Raw genomic sequence first — 17,201 nt, forward strand, 5'->3', positions numbered from 1 at the left:
TAGGCAAATGGTTGGAACTGGAAAATATCATCCTGAGTGAGCTAACCCAATCACAGAAAGACATACATGGTATGCACTCATTGATAAGTGGCTATTAGCCCAAATGCTTGAATTACCCTAGATCCCTAGAACAAACGAAACTCAAAACGGATGATCAAAATGTGAATGCTTCACTCCTTCTTTAAATGAGGAAAAAGAATACCCTTGGCAGGGAAGGGAGAGGCAAAGATTAAAACAGAGACTGAAGGAACACCCATTCAGAGCCTGCCCCACATGTGGCCCATACATATACAGCCACCCAATTAGACAAGATGGATGAAGCAAAGAAGTGCAGACCGACAGGAGCCGGATGTAGATCTCTCCTGAGAGACACAGCCAGAATACAGCAAATACAGAGGTGAATGCCAGCAGCAAACCACTGAACTGAGAATAGGTCCCCTATTGAAGGAATCAGAGAAAGAACTGGAAGAGCTTGAAGGGGCTCGAGACCCCAAAAGTACAACAATGCCAAGCAATCAGAGCTTCCAGGGACTAAGCCACTACCTAAAGACTATACATGGACTGACCCTGGACTCTGACCCCATAGGTAGCAATGAATATCCTAGTAAGAGCACCAGTGGAAGGGGAAGCCCTGGGTCCTGCTAAGACTGAACCCCCAGTGAACTAGTCTATGGGGGGAGGGCGGCAATGGGGGGAGGGTTGGGAGGGGAACACCCATAAGGAAGGGAAGGGGGGAGGGGGATGTTTGCCTGGAAACCGGGAAAGGGAATAACACTCGAAATGTATATAAGAAATACTCAAGTTAATAAAAAAAAAAAAAAAAAGAAAAAAGAAAAATTCTCAAAAAAAAAAAAAAGAAAAGGAAATACATCAAATATTCAAGAAAACATTTTTAAATAGCAACATTTAATATATAATAAAATTGTGGTTCTATGATGGACTTTGTATAGTTTTAGGTACAGCAGGATTCAAGACATTTCTGGATTTGTTTATAATTTTTGATTTTGAAGAAATAAATGTGCTTACATAGCACAGATTTGTTTAGATATTCTGTACCTATCACTGCTGGAGGATTGCCCATACTTAATTCTCAGTGGATATTGAATATTTTAAATATGACACTGCTTATCGTTCCCTGAGGATATTTAACGCGATGGCAATTTTATAACCCTGACATCAGAATTTGTGAGTTTCCTTCTGAACCCTTAATACATGTCAAATGGTAGCTTAATTAACCAAATCCATTAAAATTATTTGAAGTGTTCACATAAACAGATTTTTTGGGTAGAAGTGGGACCAAATTCCCACAAAGTGGAATCTTTCCAGGGACCTTAATTTCCACAAACATGTGATGTCAGCCCTCAAGTTACACCATTGTCATCTATATATATCAAAGAAGTTTATCACCTGCACTGTGGATATCAAATGAAGCTCCTCACAAGAGATTGTCAAAGATTTTTCAGGGATGAGGAAACACCTGTAGAAAAGGAAACATGAATACAGGTATAGCATCTTCTTGGCCAGTGTAGAAGAAGTGGATAATTGCTACCTGTTTGCTGATCTGTGCAGCAATTAACTATCAATACTGCCCAGGCTCTGAGCAGGAAAAAATATGCTCACCTTAATTTTACTCTTCTTTCTCCTGAACATTCCACTCCTTGTGGCTAGTTTTATTTATCCCAGGTGCTTTTGGAGTATGAAGAAGAATGAATACCAGGATAGAAACCTGGGAACAGGTTGTATGTTCTTTATTCTAGCAGTGCAACAGCCTGTGAAAAAAGAGTATTTCAGTCATATTTCGAATATACAGTAAGTATTTTTGTATTTTCCATATAAATGACATCATTAATATTTCCTTAGTTTGCTGAGGGTGAAGAGAAAAGCAATGCCAAAGATATTTTGTACTATGTTATCAACCTGCAAACAAGAAAGAACTACAAATTCTTTTAGAGATGTAATGCTCTATTACCACTTTAAATTGACCTAGGGTATGTTTTTGCCATCAGCCTTCCCACATACAGGGATAGAAACTGGGCAATAAAAAATTCCAACGATTATTTACCCTATATATCCTCCCCAAAACAGTTTCCATCGCATAGATGTCAATGGTTTCTTAAAAAAAGGAAACACTATCAATTTTTTGTGAGTTTATCCTCCATTTGTTTAGAAAAATGGCCATAGAATCCTCTTTTCAGAGTATAGTTTCTATTGCATATGCTAGGGGCACTAATTTTGAAAACACCCGTAGCTACAAAGGGATTTCATATAGCTTTCAGTTACTTTCTTAAATTTTCTCCGTTTGGTCCCCATTTATGAACTAAAGCTGCATCAAGAATTGATGTAAGAAATCTGTTTTCTGAGAACTTCATGTTTTGATCTGTATAACTTCACTGGGTTTTATGTCTTACAAAGTCTAGTTCTCTCTATAAAAAAGAGGAAATGTACTGACTATAAAGAACATGTTTGCACTCTTTGAAAAGTGATATATTTCTAGTAGTAGTAACTAGTTACTTCCCTTATCACTTTCCTGGGTGACAATTTGACATATAGTTGGCAATACTATAAAATAAGGATATAGAAGTTGTGTATTAGCTTATATTTCCTTTATTATTTTTACCTCATTATTATTTCTACTTCTCTGTTATTAAAACAGAAAATTTAATATTTAGCACCTATGTCATTTTTTAGTAATTTTACAAAGTATAGTTGCATATTTTAGCAGTATGAGCAATATCTTCATTTTGATTTTGTGGACTTCTGATAGTTTTTTCAGACAAAGTACTTCAGACCACAAAGTCACTCTGATGACTCAATTACTGTGTGTTTCTTAATTTTTAATATGTAGGAATTAGTGTTTGAGTTTTACAAGTACGAGTCTCAAACTTCTGTAGTATGTTACTAAAATTTTTAAAGATATTTTTCTGTGTATTTATAATCAATGTTTTAAAGGGCTAGTTGTTAATATATAAAAACACCACAGATGTACAGTTTCTAACTGGAATACATATATTTAGCTGTTAGTGAAAAGTACTAAAGAAGTAATATATTTAATGTTGATTAGTCAGATGTTTTAAATAATTCTGACATGAGTTATTATGCTAGTTAAAAACATAAACCAAGCAGTATATTTCCATTGCAACTACATTTTAGAAAAAAAGAGCATTTAAGATAAGGATGATTATGTAGGGATATAATAAATGTATTTCCTCCTAATGAAAATGAATTTTAGCTTCGTGAGCCAAGTATGGCCTCAAAAGACTGCTGTAAACTCAATGGTCATTCTGTTACTGCCTTTGCCAATATAGGAAATTTCATAAAAACACCATATACTCAATGGCTCACATATACCATGTAATTTTCTCACGAATTTCAGAAGAATATGTGACCATTTTTTCCATTTGGTCAAAGTGAAGTGTGACTTATTTATCTTATAACAAATATTCTAATACAAGAGAAGCAATTACTATCTCCATGAGAACATGAGAGTTGTACATCTCACTTATGGATGATCACCTCCCATGAACAATTCAAGGCTTTATGAGATTCCAGCTTCTATAGTTATGTCAAACACACTACACTGGTCACTTCAATCTTTCAGGGTAAGGGCAGTAAAATCCAGTACAGGATTGTCCTTCTGTTCACTGCAAATGAAATCTGTAAATTGCTGTCCTTATAAACACTATAACCTTTTACAGAACACTTACAGAAAACCAAAAGTATCCTCTCGCCTTGGCTTTTTCTATGAATGAAATCAACAACAACCCTGCTCTTTTGCCAAATATGTCTTTAGTATTTCAATTCTCAGAATATGTTTGTTTTTTGGAATCCCAATACAAACATCTCTTTTCTTTGGATTTACAAAATCATGAAATTCTCCCTAATTTTATCTGTACAGAAGACATCAAGTGTGGAGTGGTACTTACCGGACTAAGTTTGGTCACAACTGTGACACTTCATATAATCCTAAACAATTTCATATTTAAGCAGGTAAGTGTGTGTTTTCATGCATGCATGCATGTGTGCGTGCGTGCGTGCATGCGTGCGTGCGTGTGTGCTTGTGTGTGTGTGTGGATGTGTACATGTGTCCGTATTAGGGTCATGGTGGAAATTCATGAAATCAGATATATCTTGGTGCCTTATTTGGTCTGAGCCAATCTGTGTAGTTCAAGGGTACTTTTCAGAGGCTCTGTAGGGGCTTCTGCATGTCTTCATATGAAATTGATATGGGGGAAGTGATAGATAGCTGAGATTTCTAGAACTCTACAAAAATGTGTTTATACTTTTTCAGGATTTCATTCTACCTCATGATCCTTTCCTGTGTTCTAGTTCTGTCATCTTACTTACGGACACTTTCATCCTGTTCTGGATGATCATGAAAATTTTCCTCATCTATATCAGATGGCCTCTGATGATACATCTCTAGCCCTGGCTCTCATTTCCTTCATAATTCATTTCAGTTGGAATTGGGTAGGGTTGGCCATCTCAGACAATGATCAAGGCACACATTTTCTCTCTTATTTGAGAAGAGAGATGGAAAAAAATACAGTCTGCTTTGCCTTTGTCAACATTATTCCAGTCAATATGAATTTATACATGTCAAGAGCTGAATTGTATTACAGCCAAATTATGACATCATCCGCAAATGTTGTTATCATTTATGGTGATACAGGGAATACATTAGCTGTGAGCTTTAGAATGTGGGACTCTCTAGGTATACGGAGACTATGGGTCACCACCTCACAGTGGGATGTCACTCCTTTTAAGAAAGACTTCACATTTGATAATGGATATGGAACTTTTGGTTTTGGACACCGTCACAGTGAGATTTCTGGTTTTAAATATTTTGTTCAGACATTGAACCCTTTCAAATACTCAGATGAATATTTGGTAAAGCTGGAATGGATGTATGTTAATTGTAAAATCTTAGAAAATAAATGTAAGACACTGAAGAACTGCTCCTTTAATCACTCATTTGAATGGCTAATGACACATACTTTTGACATGGCCGTTATTGAAGGGAGTTATGAAATATACAATGCTGTGTATGCTTTTGCCCATGCACTCCATGAGATGACTTTACCAAATGTTGATAATCTTCTCCTTGACAATTATAAAGAACAATACTATAACTGCAAGAAGGTAATACTTCTTCCATTATATGATGTTTCATGTTAACAATGTTTTTAAGACTCTCTTAGATGCCTAAACCAAATGTACTAGAATATATGTTATAAAATAGAATGACTTATGAACCCCTTTCCTACTGTTCATTTAATTCTATTATTAGTCTGAAACTCTATTGTAATGGGAATGTAGTAGAAGTTATAATTTGTGAATGTATAACTGTAATTTTGTTTCAGATCACCTGAATTTAATCACATATTTTAATACTGAAAACATATTCAATCCTTCCTTATGAATCCACTCAATGTTGAACCTTATTCATTAATTGTCAAATATATTCTCATCACTGTAGGGGATTTTTTTACATAGAGATTGCAACTTTTGTTGTTCCCATTGTAGTTTAGGGACATCACTTGGTGCTCTTAGATTATTTACAGGGAAAATACTGCTTAAATTCAGTTTACTACATGCCTGTGTGCTCCTGTACATGGGTGCATATTTCTCACTATATATTTGTATTTTTCTGATTCTGTATATTTGTATTTATACACATACACATGATCCAGAGAGAGTTACCATTCAATGACTCATATATGTATTTCTTTATCTTACTCTAGTCAGTCTATGACAGTCTGTGTTTCAATTACTTTCTATATGGTTGACTTTGTCTAAATTTATATTCCTGTTTATATTTATCAATGCATGTGTCTACATTTGACTGTTTGGTTTGTGTGGTTTTGTGTATGTTATTTTATTGATACTCTGAGAGTACACAGGAAACAGTGCTAGAATTCAGTTTACTACATTTATGTGTGTTTATGTGTGTAGATGTATTATATTGTATATTCTTTGTTTCTGTATATCTGTGTTCATATCTATACCCATGTTTATGTAAACATATAGGTGATGTAGAGATAGAGAGAGATGGAGTTAGAGGTAGAGAGAGAAACATAGTAATAGATGATTCACGTGTGTGTGTGTGTGTGTGTGTGTGTGTGTGTGTGTGTGTGTGTGTGTACCCTTTGTATATCTACCTATATATTTTGTCAGGGTCAGTGAACATAAAATTTGGCTATGTTTCAATTACTTTCTGTATGGTTGATTTTGTCTGTTTATTCTTACATATATTTATGAGGGCAAACACACATTTTCCTGTGTGTTTTCTGTATACTTCTTTCATTTAATCATTTCTCTTTTGCCTAGTGTGTATGTATTTTTATGAGAACATCAACTTGTCTGTGTGACAACGTCATTCAGTGAAGGTGTTAGTATTTGTTTTTGTCTACCTATGTATATTTTTTGTGCATGTTTTTGCATGCATTTTTATGTGTGTACCTGTATAATAACGTTTTGTGTTTCTGTGTTGGTTTGACTTTCTTGATGCATATTCTAGCTCTGTGGATACCTGTATTTTCATATGTTTGTTTTAGCATATATGTGTATGTTTGTGTAATAAGTGTGAGCTTCTTCCTTGTATATAACTCTATAAGAAATCCAGATTGTCTATTTTTCATATGTTCACATGTTTTATACAACAAATACATGTTTAGTGTCTGCATGGTGTTTGTGCTTCTTTGCTAAATTCCTCTTAGAGTATTGAAATTACAGGAACATTATATTTTTGTTTATCCCTTAGTTTTCACTGAGGTTTTTCACCTGCATACTCTCAAAAGTTGCCTTTAAGATGAAACAAGAATGTATTTTCTTACATTAAGGAATATAGTATATTTTACAGTATGGTGCCTGTTTTTCAGGTTTATTCCTTTCTGAGCAAGACTCAATTCACAAATCCTGTTGGAGACACTGTGAATATGAATCAAAGAAACAAACTGAAGGAAGAGTATGACATTTTCTACAATTGGAATTTTCCACAGGGACTTGGATTTAAAGTGAAAATAGGAATATTTAGTCCATATTTTCCAAAAGGTCAACAGCTACACTTATGTGAAAATCTGATAGAGTGGTCCACAGGAAGTATACAGGTAGGTTATATCTAACTGTACTGATTTAAATTACACTGTTAAGAATGTGTATCCTACCTTCCTTGAATCTGGTAAAATGTAATGATTGTCATGCAAGAGACCAATTTCTACCCTCCTAAACTATGTTTCTTCTTTTTATTTTTTCAGATGAGTTTTTAATAATTCACTGAGAGTTTCTAACATGCATATCATGTAGTTGCATCATATCAGAACCTGTTTCTTGTCTTTACCATTAACATAAAATAGTTTTACAAAACAATTTGACATTATTTCCAGTAAAGTGAGCAATTCTATTAGTGCTACTTTTACTACTACAGAGTGACTTCTAGTCATATAATGAACCTCTTCAAAATATGTTTAAATCACTGGCTCATTGTAAATTCGACATAATCAAGTCACCAATTTTTATTATGTAATTTTAAAGTCTGTTTACTAACTATTCCTAAATTCCCAACACCTCTAGCTAACCGTACATAAACATGTTATGACAATTTTATTTTATGAATTGTATCTTATTTTTCCTGGTTTATTTAAAATATGAATATGGGTGTTGTTTTAATGAATGTATATCTGTGCTACACCTGCATGTTTGGTATATGTGGATGACTGAATAGTATTCGAATCGCAGAGCATTTGCAAGAGCTCAATACTACTCAGTGGGGGTTAGAAATCAAGTTTGGAACCTCTACACTGCTAACAATTGTTTTAGAGAGCTAAGGTATGTTGATATCCCTTATTCATACCTTGTGAAAGATAAAGGTGACTAAAGTAAAATTTTCAGTCTCATTAATTCTGGCATAAATCATTCAAACAAACAAGGACATGCATAGTTTCCTTTTCAATATAGGAAGGAATTGGTAATAATAAAGTTTGCTTTTGAGGAATTTTAAACTTAAATATGTCATATACATACTACATATAGTATAGGGATGAATTCTGTTGTGCTTGATTTTAATGTGTAATATTGAAAATGCCCCAAACAAAGTTGGTTAAAAGTCTTCATGCTTGAAATGAAGTGATTTTCAGTTTGCTCGTACTGTACAAAATTTATTGTTGATGTTTTTCCCAGTGTAATTAAGAATATTATTAATTAAAAGAACATAAAAGTGTAAAGTATAGTTACAGAGCTAGATATACATAAAAAAGATAGCATTAAAATCTCTTGTGTTTTCCACCAGACCCTACTTGACTCTTACTAACACATTCATTGAAAAACGATAGTATTTTTTAAAATCCAAGCAGTGTTCTATTCATATATATCATAATTTCATTGTGGAAACTAGTAAATAAAAACAGAAGAACATCAAAGAAATATGATTCAAACCTTAGAGTCACAGACCTAATTTAGAATATAATCAAGGTTATACTAAACAAATAATGAAAAATGATTATAGGAATGTTAAAAAAATCAAAGAATGAATTATCCAAGTCTTAGAGAATACAATGAAAATATCAAAATTTTATTAAACACTGTATTAGTATATGACAAAGAACATCCAGAGAGTTATAAAATAATGAGCAAATTTCAAACTAAAATATGAAATGGGAAAACAAATTAAAACAAATAAATACATTAGTGAAAAACACACAAAATGACTACTCCACGTTCAACATAGCATGAAATACATAAGGACAAGACATAAAAATTAAAACCTCAAAAGATGACACAGATTAAAACAAGGAAAAAATGAAAATCACAGTGACTGAGGGAGCATGATTAAAAGATCAAATGTAAAACCTAAGAGAACAATACAAGGAAGGAAACACTCTAGGTATCAATAGTAAATTCATTATATTGTAGCCCTTATTCTCAAACTAATATGGGGTGTGGATACCTGTCTAGTATCAGCATTTAATAGCAAATGATTAATGTTAAAAATGAAATATTTCGACATATTTAACTTTTTTTGTGGAACAAAGGGAGGATATGAAAGCTGCAAGAGAGAACTCCATAGGAAGTCCTTCCATGCATGACAGCAGGTTCAATCAGCAAAATTCATTTTTAAATGAAAGTAGTTAATGAATTCATTCATTTATTATCTTTATATCTGGACACCAATTTACACTGCCTACTCTACTCCTACTCCTAGTCCTTCTCCTATTCTTCCCCTCTTTCCCATCCAATATTCCTTCCTTCTTCAGAAAAGGGGAGCCCACGGTAATACATCAATTTACTTTGGCATATCATATTGCACAACAACTAGGCAGTTTCATGTTCTCCTAATGGGACCAGGCGAGGCAGCAGAGAAGGTCGTAAGATTCACAGGGCTCAACCCTTTGTCTTCATATTGTTTTCTCTGGGTATTTTTGTTTCCCCTTCTCAGAAGGTCTGAAGCATCAACACTTTGGTTTTTCTTCTTGAGTTCATTTGGTTTTTAAATTGTATCTTGGGTATTGCTAGCTTGACCTTTTGGGCTTATATTTGCTTATCAATGAGTGCATACCAAAGGACATCCAGAGACTGCCCCACCTGGGGGAATCCATCACATATACAAACACCAAACACAGACAATATTGCGGATGCCAAGAAGTGCATGCTGACAGGAGCCTGATACAACTGTCTCCTGAGAGGCTGTACCACAGCCTGAAATATAAGGTGAATATAAGGTGGAAGCTCACAGGCAACCATTGAACTGAGAATGGGGTCCCCAGTGAACTAGTCAAAGAAAGGAATGAAGTAGCTGAAAGGGTTTGGAACCCCATAAGAAGAACAATAATAACAACCAAACATCCCAGAGCTTCCAGGGACTAAGCTACCATCCCAAGAATACACAACGATGTACCTATGGCTCCATCTGCATGAATAGAAGAGGATGGACTTGTTGGGCTTTGGAGGAGAAGAGACCCTTGGTACAGTCAAGGCTCAAGGCACCAGTCTAGGGTAATGTCATGGCTAGCAGGTGGGTGTGGGTGCTGTCAGCACTCCCACAGAAGCAGGAAAAGAATGGATGGAATAGGAGGTTTCTGGAGGGGAAACTGGGAAAGGGAATAACATTTAAAATGTAAATTAAAAAATTCTATAAACACAATATGTAAAAGAAAAATATTACAAGGGCAGAAAAAAAATCAGACACAGGACCTGCTACTGCTTTTAGGTGTCCCCATATAATGACAAAGCTTCACAAGTTTACACATGTTAAGAGGATGTAGTTTAGTCCTGTGAATTTTTGTGGTATGTGGTTCAGACTCTTGTGACTTTGGGTTCCAGGTCAGTTGATATGTAGGATTTCTTGTATCCTTGATCCCCCTTGCTCTTACAGTTCTTTGTCCTCTTATCCAAGATTCCCCAAACTTTGCCTATTTTGGAGGTGTTGATTTCTGAATTGGTTTCATCAATGGCTGGTTGAATTCTCTCCTATGAGAATTATGCTAGATTCTTGCCTCAAATATTTCAGAATTTTTTTTTAACCAGCATCAGGGGTGAGCTTTCTCTTTTGGCAACATTTTCAAGCTATGCCAGTCTTTGGTTAGTTATCTCCTCATCCTCTTCTATATCTTTATTCCTGCACGTCTTTAGGCAAGGTAAAGTGTAGTTTAATGGATTTGTGGTTAGGATATTGTCTCAATCCCAACACTGAAAATCTTCTTGATTTATGGAGATGGCCATTACAGACTCCATATCCCATTTTTCTAGGAGAGTTAGCTATAGTTATCCTCATAAATTTCTGGGAGTTTCTATTGCTCTAATATTCTAGCTTGACTTAGATTTGCCACCCCCATTTTAGTGCTCTCTCCAAACAACCTGTTTATTTGTCCTCCCTTCTTTTCTCAACCCATCACACTCCCATTCAGTCCCCAAACACACTCACCTACTATGTCTACACTATTTCCCCTTCTCAGGGAGATAAATGTGTCCCATGTTGTACCATCCTTGTTACTTAGCTTCTTAAGTTTTGTTCGATGTAGCATACCATGGATAATTTTAAAAGAGGAGAACTTAAAAATATATATTTAAGACATTTAGAGACATAACTGCCAACTCAGTTACTATATCCAGTGATTTTATTCCTTATAATAAAAGGAGACAAAAAAATTTTCAGGATGAACACAATTACAAAAATCACAACTAAACAATGAGCACTATGAAAGTCATTATAAGAACTCTATCATATTTAATACTAAGAAGAACACAAGAGATCAAAATAATGTATAAACACCACTCGAGTGACAGAAAAACACTTTAGAAAAATACTAAATATTGAAATAACAATTAAAATACAATATAGAGAATATTTTTAGTAATATTTGAATGTTTGTGGTCACCTGTACTCAAAAATCATAAAAAATGAGTCTCATTTATTTTTAACATAATTTTTATTGATTCATTCGAAATTTCAAATCATGCACCAAGATCATATTAAATTTCCAGATGTCTCATTTTGCTTCTCCATGATAGCACCGCACAAATATTTTTTTTAAAAAATTATGGTTAAAAGTCCAATTTCTGTTATTTACGCACTCACATAATGTGAGGGTTTGTATATGCTTCACCCATGTATTGAAACTATTTGGAATAGTGGCCTTTTTGGAGTAGGTGTTTCACATTGGGTATGGGTTTTAAGACCATCATCTTCCTGCTTTTATCTATTGTGGACATTCAAGAATCTTGATTAAGATCTTCCAGCAGACTTCAACATCACAACTGAAGGATCAGGTCCTTTGTGTTGTAATATGTATTAATTAATCCTGCATCTGGTTTGCTACCTGCCTCAATGATTTATGTTAGCCAATGAAACTCACCTATAGACTTTATATTTTCTTATGAATTAAAGACCACAAATGGTGGGTCACTGCCCAAACTCCTTGCTGTTAATTCCTATGTTAATTCCTATGCTGTAATTCTATGTTCCTTTTTAGCTGTGCGTAATTCCAATTAGACAGCATTCTGGGGCATGTTTTCTTGGCACAGAGTCTGGGGCATTCTCTTTGTATTTTTTCCCCATGGGAGTCTGTCTTTCCTCTATTGGCACTCCAAGTATCCAGCATGTAGACCTCTCTCTTCCTCCCCTTGGTTCCAAGCCATAGGAAGGCTAAAACTAGACTCTTTCGGTCCTTCCCAGCTATTGGCTCTTGGTGTCTTAATTTACAAATGAAATCCAACTGAGGACAAATTCCAAGAAGCTACTGGAAGACACTTTAGTACAAGCAGATTTTTTGGAACGATAAGTAGCATTCATAATACAAAAACCTACAGCTGTACAAAAATGACTTTATTCCATTGTTCAACATATGCATATCAGTTAAGTGTGAAACATCACAAACCTAAATTCAAGGATAGAACTCTATTACTATCCAAAAGCATGCAGAAAAGACTTTTAATAAAATATACTGTTCATTCAGAATTTTAAAAAGGAGAACGAAAACCTGACAAACTAAGAGAAAACATGTTTTAATAGTAAAGTTTTCTATGGTAAACTTACTAATGACATTGTACTGTACGGAGAGGAGGATCAAAGAATTTCCATTAAAACTAGAAATGTGTTTAAGTTTTTCTAGTGGTACATGTATTTAATCTATACTCTTTGAATTAAGTGTCAGGATAATCTCTTTCCACTCATGGCTAGTCTGTCTTTTCTATTGAATCTACTGAAATCAGAGAAGAAATGGATATTCTGCCTCAAATTTAATTAGCAGAATATAGATGAGAAAATGTGTTTTTTCAACTCAGCCTCAAAATAGTGTTTAAAATCTAGGTATGAAATCAAATAATTAAAAATAAATGTATAAAAGAAGGAAAGTACTCTGTCCTTATCTACATAAGAAGTTGAAATCTATCAACACGACATATTTAGACCCTGTTTCAACAAAAAAAATATTAAAAGGAGAGTTGTGCTTAATCATATTCCTAGAAACCATCACAGGATCCTGTGAGTAATATTTCTGTGATGGCACATCAAATGGCACATGAAACAAAGGATGCAAATTCAACATGCAGAATCAGCAAAATTCCAATGCAGCATATAGACACCCATCACCAGAGTCATTGTAATAACATTTTCTTAATTTAAGAAATAATTAACTTTAAGCTATGTAAATTTTCACCATATTTACCACTTTATAAAGAGTTTTCTCTTTAGGAAACACTCCTCCTTCCGGGTCACTATACAGAAACTCAGCATCTCCTCACCAAAATGCAATAGTGGTAATCATATGCAGCTATTTTTGTCCATTTCCACTTAGTTTCCTAAGATTGATGTCCTAATGTTGTTGACATTATTTTGGTTATCTGATATTTGGATTGTATTTCCCTGGTTTTGTATGCCTTTACACATAATTGAATACTAAGTTGATGTAGTTGAACACTAACTATAAAGAAAGTGAGGAAGAAAAGTTAGGTTTGGCTCAAGAGTTACAATCAAGGGAAGACAAGGTCTGAACAATGCAACTTAAACAAAGTCACTCAAGGAACTCTGCTTACTGGCTTTTTCTTCATGATGTGGAATGTACCACTGCCTACAAGGAACATTGCTCTCACTAAGCTGGGCACTCCTACATCAATTACCAATTAAAAATATGATTCACATATATGATGCGAGACTATTCTGATGGAGATAATTTCTCTATTAGGATTATTTGTGTGTTTATAATGTACTTTGTGTTAAGGAGACAAGAATTAAATAGAATAACCAGCTTGCAATATTTGCACTGGTTGCATACAAAACACTACTACCTCTTCTTCCTGAGTTTCATGTTGCTGGGAAAGAATTCAACTTTCCCACAACTTTTTCTATATATTGATGACTGTCATATACTGTACTATGTAAAATCTGGTAACTTTGTTGGTTTACTTAAATTAAACTCATTAATATCACATGCCTATTTAACACAATTACAGAAGGGGTAATTAAAACACTGGTTAGCAGTATAATAAAGACACTTTCTTCCTTTAGATGCCAACCTCTGTGTGCAGTGCCGATTGTGGTCCTGGATTTAGAAAAGTCTGGAAGAATGGAATGCCAGCCTGTTGTTATGACTGCAGTCCCTGCCCAGAAAATGAAATTTCTAATGAGACAAGTGAGTATTTCCTGCAGGGATAAGATCTTCAAATGGATTATTAACTTGCACCAATACAGGAAATGCTGAAGTGTTCTAAAATAGAATGGTAAAAATATACATCATTTTCACAAGTTAGTCATTATATGAATATAATAACTGAAAATATCTTTATTAAGACAAAAATAGAACTTGTCATATATCTTTGAAACATCAAATATTTATAGTAGATGACATATTCTCAAATAAACAGTTTTAATAAGAAAAATTTAGTGTTAGTGTGTTCTAGAGAAGATCTTTACTTGTGATTAATTATCTCTAAAAATATATGTATTTCAAGAATCTTTAAAACATTTATATTATATTGTCTTGATGTATATCCCCTTACATAAGTTCATGAACAAGTATCAAGCACAGAAGGACATGGAATACAGAATAAGGCATGTGGGTAGTAGGAATCATTTCAAAGTTCTTTGTAAGACTAATGAAAAGGTAAATAATAATTTGTAAAATCATTGGAAACTGTTAAGAATAAGATAGGAGATTTGTATAATAAAGACACTTTTTGAAGAAACAAATCCATTTATTTAAAAAAAATTTTAAACTTTTTAAAAATGTTCAATGTTATTCGAATGTAGAAAAGTGAGAATCATTGTTCACACACTATGTATAAATATTAGGAGTTCTCTATCCCATATTAGTATACATAGCACCTAGTTAATATTTTCCACAGTAGAATACATTAAAAGATTTTGTCCTGAAAGGAATTAGCCATAATTTTTCATATGGTATTGGAACATGAATAGCCCATATTAGTCAAATAACTATTTAGTCAGGTTTTACTAAATTTAATTGACAGCCATGCATTTATCCCCTTTTTCAGTGTGTCAACTTATATAATTAAATAGAAGTCCTTAAAGTATTTTATGGACAGTAAGATGCCTTAGCAATTAAATCCTTTCCCACTAATTATCATGATGTTAGTTTATTCCCCAAACCCATATAATAGGAGGTAACCAACCATTCTTTGCTGATATTCATGCAGTACTACACATAAAATACGCATAAGTAATTCAAGAAGGATGCTTGAATACTCCTGACATTGGTGCTGGGAACAAAACAAAAATAGTCTCTAAGATTAACACATTCTCTTCACAGCCAAGCAAAATTCCTATACCCTAAAACAAATTAAATACTGGCTGACAACTAAAGCACTATTCCATGTAAAAGACTTCAAACCTTGAAAAAAATATTATCCCTTATTGCAATTTTATACTCATTCAGTCAAATTGCAATCAGATTTCCTAAACATACCAAGGTGGGTATTAGAGAGCATCTTACCTTCAGTGATAGGGTTACAACCTTTCATGATAATGTGTCTTAAATATTGGATTACTACAGTCAAAATGAGAGAAAAGTAGATATGATTTATTTATTTTTGCTGGTACAAAATTGATATCATGTAAATGTCAGTTTTTATTCTCAACCTCATAGTTGAACCTCAAAATTACAATTACTCTCAGGTTCATGAGAACATTTCTTATATTTACATATAAACACATTTAAAAATATACACACCCATGATAAATGATCACAACAATATGGCAAAATAGACAAAAAAGTTTGTAGCTTTCTTTCTCCATAATAACAATAAACATTTGTTACTGAAATCAATTATGTTATTGCCCTTAACTGATCTTCAATGTATTGTCAGCAACCAGATTCACATATTGAAACACTTCTATGTACTTAAATGAAATATCCTGACAGTAAAATTGTTGAAGCTGCACTAATAGCTTCATTTCTCCATCAGATGTGGAATTGTGTGTCCAGTGTCCAGAGGACCAATATGCTAACCAAGAACAGAATCACTGCATTCACAAAGCTCGTATCTTTCTCACTTATGATGAACCCTTGGGGATGGCTCTTTCCTTAATGGCCTTATGCCTCGCTGCACTCACAGTTGTGGTTCTTGGAATCTTTGTGAAACATCACAGAACTCCCATAGTTAAGGCCAATAACTGTACTCTCACCTACATCTTGCTCATCGCACTCATCTTTTGTTTCCTCTGCCCCTTGTTCTTCATTGGCCATCCAAACTCAGCTACCTGCATCCTTCAGCAAATCACATTTGGAGTTGTGTTCACTCTGGCTATTTCCACTGTGTTGGCCAAAACAACCACTGTCATTCTGGCTTTCAGAGTCACAGCCCCTCATAGAATGATGAAGTACTTTCTTGTTTCAAGGGCATCTAACTACATCATTCCCATTTGTACTCTCATTCAAATTATTGTATGTGCCATCTGGCTAGGAGCTTCTCCTCCTTCTGTTGATATTGATGCACAGTCTGAGCATGGTCACATCATCATTGTTTGCAACAAGGGTTCAATCACTGCTTTTTACTGTGTCCTTGGATATCTGGCCTGCCTGGCCTTTGTGAGCTTCACCCTGGCTTTCCTTTCCAGAAACCTGCCTGTCACCTTCAATGAAGCCAAGTCCATGACATTCAGCATGCTGGTGTTCTGCAGTGTATGGGTCACTTTCCTACCTGTTTACCATAGCACCAAAGGCAAGGTCATGGTGGTTGTGGAGATTTTTTCCACCTTGGCTTCTAGTGCAGGAATGTTGGGATGCATTTTTGTTCCAAAATGTTACACAATACTGTGTAGACCAGACAGAAATTCTCTTCAAATGATCAAGGAGAAGTCATCTTCTCATACTCACATTTTATAAAGTCTGACTGACCCAGGCATTGTTGGTTCATAATCACCAAATATTCGATTCCATTGCCATATCTATTTTTAGAATGACTGTCACTGTTCCCTTTGATGATATTGCGTAGCAAGATCATGTCTACTGAGGACTACCTTATCTCCTATAATCTTCCAACGTTTTCTACATCAATCCTACTCTTTTTGAGAAAGAGATAATAGAATTTTGAAACATTCTCAGAATTAGAGTTCTTCTAGGAACAGAGTACAGAAAGAATTATTTTTTCAACAGGTTGATAGAATATATCAGGAGAGGGGTTGAAGTCACAACAATATAAATAAAGCCCTGCTCTTGAATAGGAACTGATGAATACTCAATCCCACCAACTAC

General features: G+C 34.4%; 1 protein-coding gene across 1 annotated transcript; it reads left to right on the forward strand.

The window, feature by feature from the left end:
• The first annotated feature begins 1,591 nt into the window (after positions 1 to 1,591).
• On the forward strand, positions 1,592 to 16,832 carry LOC108348195 (vomeronasal type-2 receptor 116-like). Its single transcript, XM_039095872.1, has 6 exons — positions 1,592 to 1,809; positions 3,696 to 3,987; positions 4,327 to 5,139; positions 6,879 to 7,106; positions 13,997 to 14,120; positions 15,913 to 16,832. The coding sequence occupies exons 1-6, from the start codon at positions 1,613 to 1,615 to the stop codon at positions 16,830 to 16,832; spliced, it is 2,574 nt and encodes an 857-aa protein (XP_038951800.1). The 5' UTR covers positions 1,592 to 1,612.
• Positions 16,833 to 17,201: the final 369 nt, after the last annotated feature.

The sequence above is a fragment of the Rattus norvegicus genome, chromosome 1 (genome assembly GCF_036323735.1).
Source record: "Rattus norvegicus strain BN/NHsdMcwi chromosome 1, GRCr8, whole genome shotgun sequence".
Lineage (NCBI taxonomy): Eukaryota > Metazoa > Chordata > Mammalia > Rodentia > Muridae > Rattus > Rattus norvegicus.